Below are 13309 nucleotides of genomic sequence, written 5' to 3' on the forward strand. Positions count from 1 at the left end.
AGTGAGATTACATTAGATGAGGTACTTAATGTGCTAGACAAAGCCAAAGAAAATAAAGCTGTGGGCATTGAGGACCTCCCTAATGAGGTACTTAAAAGCCCTAATTTGTGTAATGTCCTACATTGCTTGTGTCACATATGTTTTCACAATGGTATTGTCCCATCTGTGTGGAATAGATCAATTATCAAACCCTAGATGACCCTAGAGTCCCATTAAATTATAGAGGGATTAGTTTGATTAGCACAGTCTACAAAATTTACCCAGGAGTCCTTAATAACAGACTTAATAATTTTTTGGAGTCTCATGGAGGGTTGGTAGATGAGCAGAATGGTTTTAGGAAAAACAGGGCCTGTATCAATCATATTTATGTGTTATGTTCTGTGGTGAGAGCTCGTTTGGAGAAGGGTAAAAGTACTTTTGCTTGCTTTGTTGATTTTATAAAGGCGTTTGTGTTAACTGAGATCTTCTGCTGTTTAAATTACTTTCATTTGGTATCAATGAAAAATTCTATGATGCTATAAAAGCCCTTTACAGAGACACCAGCACGGAGACTTACTCTCCCCTTCTCTATTCACTCTTTACATAAATGATCTAGCCCAAGAAATTAAGCAGGTTAATCTTGGTGTTCTAATAGAGGATATGAATCTAAGTATTATGCTTTATGCAGATGACATTGTTTTGATTGCTGATAATGAAGTTAATTTGCAAAATATGCTGAATATTATGAGCTCTTGGTGCAGTAAATGGTGTCTCACCATTAATAGTGAAAAAACACAAGTTGTTCATTTTCGGAAAAAAAGTGAATTAGAGTAATCATACATTTCGGTTTGGCTCTGTGCCTTTAAAGTAGGGATGTCCTGATCACATTTTTTTGTCCCCGAGTCCAAGTCCAAGACATGTGATTTTGAGTATCTGCCGATACCGAGCCCTGATCCGATACTTCTATAAAACCAGGGCTCTCAAGTTTTGAACCGAGTTCAGAGTGAGATTATGGCGGTGGCGTTTTTAATGTTAATGACTAAAATGTTAATGACTAGAATGCACACAAATGAAATAGAAATTACCTTAAATTAATTGAGGTAACAAATACACAACACTTTATTTATTTATTTAATGATTAGGCCTACGTTGTTATAGCAATAAAAGGTGAAAATGATATGTTATTAATGATTGAACAAAAATGACAAGTGGATGCATCAGTAATTATTTCACCTGAGGGTTGACAGAGTACTTTTTACAGTGACAATGTGTTAAATTATTATTTGTTTTAACAATGTAAATTACTTATCAAACAGACCTAACAATTCAGCTACCTATGAATGAGCAGTAGTATGCATGTGATAACACAGATTGAAAAATAAGCCAAAGTGATACCGCTTCTCTGAATAGACAAGCTAAGCCAGTGTGCTGCTGTTAGTCAGTGAAAATAGAGCGGAGTGGCAACTCTTCGTTTTGTTACACAATCCATGTCAGTGCGCTGCTGTAGCCTAGAAATTTTCTTTGCCTTTTGGACTTGGTTTCCGTTTTATTTGGCTAATTCCGCGATTCCGTCCGTAATTCCGTGATCGCGGAAATTATAGGGCCCTACCACTGTTATAAAAAAAAAATAGCGGCGCAACTTGGTGGGCATTATCCTGGTAATTTCTCTGTGTGAGAAATACAAAGTGTGGCGTGTGAGCGTGTGAACGGGTTGAAATGCGTGTCTCACGCCCAATGCGTGAGACTTGAAAGCCCTGATAAAACATTATGAAACGCACTAACTATTGTTCTCGTCATTCTATTTGAAATATTTCCACACAGCAGACATAGTCGCAGCATATCACGCGCCTCAGCTTCAAAACAAACAGCTGCATGCTGCCGTGTTCCACGCATGCACTGTTCAGTGGCGTCTGTCACAAACACAGACCGGGCCTGTAAACGTTGGTAGTTAATAAATACTATTTTATTCTCATTTATTTTTAATCACTAATAGCCCATATATTGTAAATGTGATTAAAAATAATAACAATAAATATACATATGTATATATATTATTTATCCGATACCTGATCGGGACATAATGTCCGAGTTCCGATCGAGTCTGCAGTCACGTGATCGGCCCGATTTCCGATCACGTGATCGGATTGGGACAACCCTGCTTTAAAGTACACTTGGCATTATCAATATCTTGGTTTTGTTTTTGATGGTGCTAGAAGGACTACTATGAGGTGGTATTATGAAGTACTGGATGATGTGCTGAGTGGCAGCAAACCAGACTGGGGCTGAATTCATTCACAGCAATGTTGGGGTCAGTGACCAGAGACCCAGTGACACCTCGTTTGCAATTGTTTTACTCCAATCTGGTGCAAATGTGGCTAGTTAGTTAGAACCTTGGAACTGTTTTTGTCAAATAGAGATAATGTATGCTTGTGGGTCTGAGGGCCCTATCTTGCGCCAGAGTCCCTAAACCCATTATTTGGGGTTTTAGCATTGCGTAAGAGGTGTTCCCCCGCAAAAGTTGCTATCTTGCGCACCTGCAATTATCCGTAAAACACCTGCGCTACCCGCTATATTATGCATAGGCATGTGTTGGGCGTTACACCAATTACACCAATCAGTGTGCCAGGTGCCACTGCCTTTAAGGGCAGGCTGCGCTATCCCAAATCCTAAATCCTAAATCAGTGATGGAGAGAGGGAGGTAGATTTTCTCAGGGGTTCAACTGAGGCTAAAGCAAGGTGGCTTTCTATATATATATTATATATTATATTATAGGCGAGTTAATTCGGGAGGTGGAGCAACATGTGCACGTCCACATGTGTCCAAGTGGACGTGTCACAAGGTTGTACTGACTGAGTAAAATCCCCGGGTCACACCACACACACACAAGAGGCAGAGGTGGAACTATGTGTAAACTAATTTATTGACGAGGTAGACTGGGCAAATAAAATATTAAAAATAAAAATATAGCAGAGCTGCTGGCTTATGATAAAACAATAAAACACACTGGCGTAAGTGTCCAAGTTAAAACAGTCTTTCGTCTAAACAGTCTATATGAGTAATATACTCAGTCCATTCCGGCAGCGCCCCGGTATTAGTCCGGCCGCGTGCGTGGTGTGGCTCCATCGGGGCACGCTCTTGTAAAAGCCCAAAGTGTGTGCTCAAGATAGCAATTTTAGGGATAGTGCATAAAACACGCCCACGAACACACCTCCAGGTGCAAATAAAGGAGTCGGCATAATGGATAGCGGGTAGTGTGGGCGCAAGATACCGTTTAGGGATAGTGGAAGCTCCTAAATGCGCAATTCACGGGTAGCGGGTAGTGGCAACGGGTAGCGGGTGGCACAAGATAGGGCCCTGAGTGTGCATGTGTACATACTCTTCCTTTTTCCAATGTCCATGTCAGAAGTTGCAGCCTCACACAGCAGCACCATTCCCATAGTTACAGCAGCATCTGATATTAAGGTCAAGGATTAGAAAGAAAGTGTTAGATCAATTCAAATAAAAATAAGGGTAAAAATAAATTATTTTACAAAAAGGAAAGAAAAATGTGGTCAATTATAAGGTCAGTTTTCAAATATCAGAAGGAAATGGTTTTACAAGATTAGAGTTAGAATTAAAGTAAGGTTTGTTTTAAGTTTTTTTTTTATTTCGAACTTGTAAAAGGAAAGACAACATAAAAAATAGAGAGAGAAAAAAATGAAATAGTATCCAACAATGAACAGCTCAGTGCAAAAGACATTACCAGAGCACATACATATTCAAAAAGGAGTGGGGAAAAGTGTGAACTTAATGAACCCCATCCCTTTTCCATCAGATAATGACTGTATTAATCAGCTTCCTGCTATTTATACAGACTAGATACTCTTAACTTTGTTTAAATAGAAGGTAATTGAGAGTATAATACACAACCATATATTTATATATTTATTACAGCCATGTTATGTAATATGTACACGGATTCATCAAGCCAGCTGAAACCTATCCTGGATAAGTGCGCGCATGTGGCTTCCTCAGATAGACCCCACCATCGATCACAGATTCACCGATTCACCATGGCAGCGAGAGCAGCATATTTCTCCCCCTCTGAGGCAGAAATCCTTATGGAGGCTTACGAGGAGGTGAAGGATCAAATAAAAAAGAAGGGCAACACGGCCACTGTTATCAAACAACGAGAGAAAGAGTGGCAAAGTATTGCAGACCGCCTGAATGCGTAAGTAGTGCGCAAATACACACTCACTGTTCCGCTGAAACCATCACAATTACAATCCAAATAGTTAATTAACATCTCCGAAAATGTAGCTGTACTCTGATATTAATCAGTTGAAATTGTAAGTGAAATTGACTGCAGATGTGAGTGAAATTGTGTAAATGTAACTCCAGACTGTATAACAATTTGATAAATAGATGAGCTCACTGACTTGAATTCCCCTTTGGGATAAATAAAGTTCCTCTTATCTTATCCTTATATTTGCCCCTCATGCTCCATGCGCCTCTGCATGCACATCAAGATAAAATCCCCCTCAGGTGCCCATGAGGCGGGTTTTGTGAATAGGAAATCCTTTCACAGCATTAATGTTTAGGTGAACATGACTTTTTGATATTGTCAATTAAAGAACACTGTACATTGCTTGTGATGTGCGTTGATTGGTTTAATAGTCTTCATCTTATAATTTCAGAAGGTCTGCAATGCTGACTGTCTGATCAGCAATGTTGTGGCAAAGTGGCCCGGCTCAGTCCATGACTCCCGAGTCTTTCAGACCTCCAGAATCTATCAGCGCCTATCACAAGGTGAGCCACACAACTTCTATTAATAACCACTTTTTACATCATGGCTGTGTCAAGAATGTCAATCTGTTTATGAGGTTGTGATGATGAGATTTTGTATTGACAGGTGAATTCTCTGGTGTGTTGCTGGGGGACAGGGGGTATGCCTGCCAGCCTTTTCTCCTGACACCACAGACCCCCAGGGAGAACAGCAGGCCTACAATCATGCCCATGCCAGGACAAGGGCTTTGGCAGAGGAATTTAAAAAAAAAAAAAAAAAAAGTTTATTTGTATTTAAATTGATTTGGCCTTTTATATCGTTATATCGTTTGTGCTGTATACTGTGTGTATACAAGCTTGCTACTCCATCCATTCATTTGTCTGTTCATTTGCTGTGTATGGATTTGTCCTGCATTTATTTCAGTGTGCAGACATGCAGGGTGTATTACATACAGACCTTTGAATGTGTCTTTATTCTTGTGTTGTATAATATGCTTTGATTCTGTGCTTTCTATCATGTAGAGTCACTGTGTGAAGGAGCTGATGGTGTACCTGCTTCGATTTATCCTTACTCAATAAAGGAACATCATGTTACTCTTTGATGTGTATTTATATTTATATGGGATGTGTATTTTATAGTCTATGGGAAACTGTAAATTATCTAATGACTGCAACATCTAAAATCATCATTTATCATCAAATTAATGATCCCAAATGTTTAAATAGTGACAGTGGATCTAGTTTCGACACCTTCCTAAAATAATCCCCGAAGTCTTTTTTTTTTTTTTTTTTTGTCAAAAATGAGTTTTTTGCCTAAATCATCTCCTCTTGATGCTGGCCACCTCTGGTAAAAATCGCCAGCATCAGAACAGGTCATGCCATTCTACCCCTGAAGTATAACTGCCTAAATCAAGAGTGTGTCAAAACTGTGACTTTGGTAGTTTTATTTTGCCTAAGGCAAAAAAAAAAAGTAACTTAGGCAATTTTATGTTTTTAGGCTATTTTAAGCGTTTCAGGATGGCAGCGGTATCAAGAAGAAAGAAAATTTTCTCTGCCAGTGAAGTTATTTCAATGATCCAGGGCTCATCCTCAGTTGGTAAGTGATGAGGTTTAGTATAACATTGGCATATAACATATTACAATTGCCTAAGTCATTTATTTCTGTTATGTTACATAATTGACTGACATTGTTTTTAGTATGTCAGTAGTCATCTTTTTTTCATAACCTTTTTGAGTGAAATTATCAATAAATATCATACAGTTAATTTGTGGTGAATTTTTTTGTGTCTCCTGAAAAAAATGACTTAGGCGATTATTTTAGGAAGGTGTTGATGTGATAACAATGTGTAGTGGGCAGTGGAATAACTTTTAGTTTCCGTTTGTGGTGACTGCTGACTGAGATAAGGGATGAGATTAAATAAATCCTGGAACTTAGCCTGGTCTGGAGCAGGCTAGCTCTACAGAATAAATCTCCATGGTAACTAATGTCATAACATATCCCACTATCCACTATCCCACTTTTGTGCAGCTGGATCAAGGATAAGTTAATCCAGGATAACCAAGATATCCCAGCTTAATCCCTTATCCTAGTTTTGTGCAACAGGCCCCGGGTGACTATGAAACCCTCTCCTCACCCCTGTGCCCTGTGAATATAATGTGTTTGTCCATCTTTTTAAACTGGGCCATGTTTGAACATTGCTGTAACTCCCTCGCTAATCTAATCATAATTTTACTCCAAATATTGAAACACAAAAACCTCTCATGGTTGTTCATATCATGTAAATTTTTAAATGAAATTTCCCCCTTAGATTGTAACCCCCATCACGATCCCAGAAAAGTCTATGAATATTTGCTGGCAGGCAGTGAGTTATTTTTAGCTTTAAACATTATTTGTGCTGTTTGAAATTCCACAATATCCATATATTTTAATAACTTTGACTTTACTTTTGAGTTTAGAAATAATGTGTTGGTGTGATCCAGATACACAAACTTGTGAATGACTCTCATTGGTCTTTTTTTGTATAATGACCAGTGAATAGAATGAACTTTTGTAGCTGTTACCCCAAACCTCTGCACAGTAATTTAAATATGCTTATCTTTATGTAATACTGAAATATTTATTCAAAGTTTATTTTGTACATGTTTTAATGCAAGATTTTCAGTTGGTTTTGTTATCTATTGTGACACCAAGAAATTTAATTTCATGAACTCTTTTAATGCTGACCCCATCTATTTGGACTTGCACCTCTGCACCAACCTCACATTGACCAAAAAACATTAATTTAGTCTTGTTCATGGATTAAGCGGACCTAATTCATTTGCGCTCTGTTTTGATGTCTAACTTATTATTCCTATAGCTGCTTTAATAAACTGTAAAAACTGGCAGATGGATGCTAATATCAATAATTAATATGCTCTACCAGGTGAGATACTGGGGTGGGTGCCCAAACAGTATTCTGAATTCACATTGTTTAGTCACTGTCACATGGTTATTGTTAGACTACGGTGTTTGTTATCCCATAGTTTATGTTAGACTCTTTCTTTACAGCATATCAACATTCATTCAGTTTGTGCTAACTTTGTATATGTGCGAGAATGCATAAACTTGAAGGATACTGAAGAGCAGAACGATGTGGGTCTCAGCCACAAACTGGGCCTGACTGCTGCCATGGATGTAACTCTGAAAACACAGACGCAAAATTTAACAATCCACATTAATTACCCATTATTTACCCACAACAATTACAAATGTTAACAGGTTAAAGGAACTGAATGATGCCAATCACAAAAGGGTACAGATGATTAAAGTCAATTTGTGGAAGCCATCTTGAATTTCAAATAGAAAAGAATGGAAACTCGCATTTTAAAACTTTAATGTTCCATAGGACTTTTGATTACAGTGGATCAAACTTTCTTGATATATGAGACATCAGGGATGTGATGGCTTTTTCAGTGTTGTTTTTGAAAATGAACAATATAAGATTATATATTATTATAAAGGGTCTCCACAAAGTCTCTTTACAATTTAAAAAATCTATTACAAAAGCAATTGATGAGATATGTTAATCAGATTTGTTCTACGTACTCAGTGGTTATCAAAGTTTTTAATCTCATTGGACATCAACAACCTGAAGCAAAAGATCACTGATGCCATTGCCACCACTGATGAGGCGATGCTACAGCGAACATGGCAAGAAATCGAGTACCGTCTTGATGTGCTTCGTGCAACTAATGATGCCCATATAGAGGCGTATTAAATGAGGCAAAAAAAAAAAAAAAAAACTTCAATATCTATCTATCTATCTCATTTTGTAATAATTTCCGCAGATTTGTCTATTCATTTGCTTTTGTAATAAATTTGTTAAATTGTACAGAGACTTTATGGACACCCTGTATTATTATTATTATCCCACAAAATAAATTTTAATCTACAAATCAGCAGAACCCAGTTAATATAGAAGAAGTTGACAGGTGTGTCAGAACATCTAACACTGAGATCTGAACATAAAACTCCAGAACAGATTCAGTGACAACATAGGAAAAGGTATTAGGTTATCAGGACCCATTATTTTACAGTGAAGTATGATAGCGTAAATGCAGTTATTGTTGGCGAAAAAACATGGATTCAATGGATGGAGATCTGATGATGGACACAGTGTAGGATGAACTACAGCCTTATAATTTTGAACCAGCTAGATAATCCAGGGAAGCCCATAGTGGTCATTGGGAGATGGAGTAATGGTTGCAACAAAACTTGTCGATGGTTGGTTAGACGTCATGGTAAGGGTCAAGCTAACTTGCTAATATTAGACCTAGATCTAAGATCTGTTATTTGTTGAAACAAATTTTACAAACATTTAGTTGAAATCTCTCTGGGATACATGTCAAACTTTGTTCTTGTACAAGCCATTCTGCAAGGAATCCTGGATAGGGTGTTGAAATGAGACTACTTTTGCTCATGTGAACAATGATGTTGAGCTAGATGTTGCTATAGAGCACAGGGTATTGCAAAGACAAGACTGCTGTAAACTCTGATGTCTTCCCAGTACTGATGCCATCACTAGGATGGTTCTATGTCAGTGTAAAACACATTGTTCAAATGCCAAATGCCTATGTAAGGAAAATGACATGGCATGTATGGGCCTGCGTCTGTGCAGCACTGACTGCTGCAATGATGACACCTAGATGTGATCACTTATCTAAGTGATGAAGATAATGTGCACAGCTGAGTGATGATAACACATGCTTAGCATGAGTAAGGATTACTTTGGAACTTCATCAAGATTTCCACTCTCACTGACCCATTTGAGGACCTCATAAAATCTGAATTTATGTGTAATATAAATGCAAGCCAAAGAAAATGTAAATAATATATAAAATATGACAGAATATACAGTAAATACTGTCTTTTGAGGGAAAAGCCTTATAATTTCATGTAACTGAAAAATATCTTTTAAAAGACAAGAAAAGACATGAATACATTATAGCCTTTGTGAAAAGCTAGGAAATTGTAAAAGCAATGCTTTTTAAATTTTTAAACATTTTTTACAATTTGGCTGAGATGGTGTTATGAATTATGAAATTCATTCAGGCTTCTATTAGATGTACAATGATTTTCTGTGTGTTAGAATGATAGAGGGAGAGAAGGTAGAGAGAATGCACTACAGTTCAGTCTGCTAACATTTGCCTCTTGCTAATTGTTGATACGCACTGCAACTGCTGGTGTGTAAAATGCCAAAAACGCTGGTCTCAAAACATCAGGAGTGTGCCCAGCAGCTTTATATAGCTTAGCTCTAGCCACATAATGCTAATGTTCGATGCTAGTTTAAAATGTACAATCCTGTATATTAATATGAGCTACTTATCGATAGACAAATTACTCATGATTCTGACACCTGACTCGGGCACTACCCTGTTAATAAGGCATAAACAGGGGGGTAGCAAATCCATTCAAAACACTGACCACTGTACCAAATTCCTCCATACTCAATGCGCTACTCAAGGATGTACTGTCCTTTTTTATATGCCCCTTGCCTCTGTCAGTGCTTGCAAGGCTGTGGAGCAAACCAGGTTGAGATTGTGTGCAATCTTGTGGGTAGGAATATTAAAATACTCTGTAAGGTTGAAGCAGGGAAGCATTTCCAAATATTCTGTGGAAAATTTACAGTTAATTTAAATTTACAGGAGAGTTAATGTGTAAGTTGAATTAAGTAGCAGAAGAGTGGGAGAGACATTAAAGAGTTGGTTAAGAAATTCAGAAACATAACAGAAAAGTGAGTTTGAGCATTAAGCTGTAAGGGTCTGATAGGTTTAGTAGCCCTGACTGAGCTGCAAACACAGTCCCAGGCAGAGGAATTAAGATGTCTGCGTTGTTTGCAGATGTAACCATAGAGGACACAAATCACACAAGAGGAGGGAGACTCATATAACATTTTAGCAACAGTCGAAGATACTCAAACAGGGTAATACAAGAAATCAGTAATACAAGCAACAAACAGCAGCCAGAAAAACAGCTAAAAACAAAACAAAACAAAAAAAAAAACAGAATGAAACATCACAAAGAACAGTGCAACACCATAATTCAGCTGGAAAAGTAGCATTTGCCCCAGCATTATCCCTGTAGTAGTGCTAGTGTTTGTAAGCATAAAACACACTGAATAGTTCTTTGTCTCACCACTTGTCCAGTGTTGGGGTTCTTGTGAGCATAGGGTGGTCCTCTGATATGGTTCCACATCTGGCCTGAAGTCATTATCAGGACAAAGCTCTGCAAACCACAAAGAAACATGTACACTGCCTACCAGACTCACATCAAACTAAATATAGCAGAAAGTAGAAACTGGTGGTGAAAAGGACTTGAGCAAATATGGGTAAAGCAGAGTTCAGTTTACAATAATAGTTTTTGTCAGACATAAATGATTAACTGTCATCAACTTGTATGTGCCATTTGCAGCATTTTGAAAAATGAGCGGAGGTTTACCACACAGAATGTCTGAACCACAAATACAGAGGTTTTAAATGGCAATTTGAAGTTATCAGGTTGCCATAGCACCACTTGGAGGCCAAACACCACCAAATTAGACACTGTCTGTCAGAGTACATACATATATATGTGGACTGAATTTGGTTGAGATAGAATCATCTGGGAACACCTCAGTGGCTCACGTGGTTGAGCACATCTTACATATTGTTATCACAGCTGCCCGTGTGCGATTCTGGCTGGGACCCTGCTGCATGTCATCCCCCTCTCTCTGTATATCTTTCATGTCTATCTCTACTGTCACTGTCCAGTAAAGCAGAAATGCCCCAAAAATAACGGCAAACTTTATAATTTGGCCCCACTCAAAAAAATGCGGCGGAACAATGGTATTAAATATTAAAGATATGAAAAAAGTACTTTTATGCAGGTCCCACTAGATATGAGTGTCAAATATCAAGGATAGAATCTGCAGAAGGAATGAAGAAAAACCTTTCATACAAAATAAAAAATGACAGGAAAATGAAGCATTTAAAATAAAGCATTTAATATCAAAGTTTGTTTGTTATATCCATGTGATGTGATATCCAAAACATATCCATCAATAAATACTGGCATGAAAATCATTCATTCATCTTTTCAGATTTTGATTCATCCGGAGAAAAGAGTTCACTGCAATGAATATGAGCATAGCAGGATATGTGTCAAAATTCACCAAAGCTGAACTTTTGTTCAGGGTGAGGAGACAAAATTTCTACTTTTTTCCCACGCTTGAATGTATCTTCCCCACTGCAGTACACCCGCGGGGGCGGTGAGTGGGGTGCAGTGAGGTACCGCAGCGCTTGTCCAATTTTTTTGAATAGAAAAAAAAAAAAAAAAAAAATCACTCCCTGGCGCCCTCTGGACTATGTTTGGCGCAATTGCCTTGGTGATTCACCACTTACTACTCCTTCCTCACTGCCTAGCGTTGACACAACTGGCCTCGGCGGTCATTTTTAAATGGGCTGTCCTTTTTAAGCGCATGAGGTGGAGCCATGCTTTTGAGGGGAGAACAAGTTGGTGTGGATTTAGGTGAGTACACAGGCTGGATGTTGACTGAGAGGATGAAAATATGAATGTGGGCATTCGCAACAAAACTAACATGTCTATTTTCAAAGGGGTCCTTTGACCACTCACCTCAAGATATCTCAAGATGTCTCCCCTTTGTAGACATGCCAACCTTATGACAATCCCATCCAGTTTGGGGGGAAAAACTTTTTTTTTTTTTTTTTTTTGCATGCAGTACAAATGTGTTATTGTAAATTTGTGCATAACGGCTTAAACAGTGTCAGAGTTCCATAAATTGGGTTTGACTGTAAAGCTGAAACTCTTGTGGATTCAATGAGCCCAATTTTATTCACATGTGATGATGTTAGCCCCAACAGTAGCAATTTCATTGTAGTGAGACAATATTTTAAAACTTGGCATCACTGTATAAAATGACCTATTGTGAAACTTTACATCCACAAACTACAGAATATGATTTGTAGGCCAGGGCATCTCTGTAGCTCCACAATATTTGTTACATTTAACCTTATTTTAAAAAATTGAAGCTGCTATGATTTGGTTATTGCACTTATCCATATCATCAGCACGATTTTAATTAAATGTTCAACTCTTGTAAAGATCACATGTATATACTCAGATAATTTGAATAAATATGTGTAAGTATGTATCAATGCATACATAGACTTTGCTGGTAGAGGCAACTCTTTGATTTATTTGATTTATCTGTGTAAGAGAGAGCAAAGCTATTTTGTAATAAACCAATGAAACATCATTTTCTGAACTGCTTATCTTCACAAGGGTCGCTGGGAGTTGCTGGAGCCTGTCCCAGCGCTCATTGGGCGGAAGGGACCTATCCTGACCCAGGATAGGTTACCAGTCCATTGCAGGGCAGACAAACAATGACATTCACAGACACATTCACACCAAGTATCTAGTATCTCCAATTCACCTAACCTGCATGTCTTTGGACTGTGGGAGGAACTGGAGCGCCCGGCAGAAACCCATGCAGACAAGGGGAGAACATGCAAACTCCACACACAAAGGACCCTAGGTGGTCGGCCGGGAATCAAACCCAGAACCTTCTTACTGTGAGGCACCAGTGCTAACCACTACACCACCGTGCCACCCGCTTTATGTATGTGTTATGGCCAGACAGTAACCTATACATGGAAAGGACTGGAGACACCAGTGTATGAATGCAGTGTACAAGAGAAATTTGGCTCACTTCAGCAACAAGTTCTAACAATTTCAACTCTCTAGAAATACAGTTGATATTTCACTATTTATTGGAAGTTTGGAGTGTGAAATCTCTGGAAATTGAAATTTGTTATAATAAGCCCCAGCCACTTTCCCCAGTTACCACCAAACTGTATGCATTGCCTTTTACATGAACCTACCCTTACCAAAAAGTAGTATACTCAAGTAACTTATAAGTATACTTTTTATGAACTAAGTATACTTTCTGTGAACTAATACTTAGGTAAGTATACTTTTCAGATTACTTTGAATGTACTATCAGGAATATACTTAACAAAAGTATACTT

The 13309-nt window shown here is 38.1% G+C and overlaps 1 protein-coding gene across 1 annotated transcript in view; it reads right to left on the bottom strand.

Annotated features, from left to right (window-relative positions):
• Nucleotides 1-13309, bottom strand: part of magt1 (magnesium transporter 1) — an 82678-nt gene that overhangs the window by 14709 nt on the left and 54660 nt on the right. Inside the window, exons 6-8 of the mRNA XM_030062396.1 lie at nucleotides 10419-10508; nucleotides 7361-7424; nucleotides 3357-3431 (exon numbers count right to left, since the gene is read on the bottom strand). Coding sequence (XP_029918256.1) covers nucleotides 3357-3431; nucleotides 7361-7424; nucleotides 10419-10508 — 229 coding nt within the window. The remainder of the gene's footprint in view (nucleotides 1-3356; nucleotides 3432-7360; nucleotides 7425-10418; nucleotides 10509-13309) is intronic.

The sequence above is a fragment of the Myripristis murdjan genome, chromosome 10 (assembly GCF_902150065.1).
Source record: "Myripristis murdjan chromosome 10, fMyrMur1.1, whole genome shotgun sequence".
Taxonomy (NCBI): domain Eukaryota; kingdom Metazoa; phylum Chordata; class Actinopteri; order Holocentriformes; family Holocentridae; genus Myripristis; species Myripristis murdjan.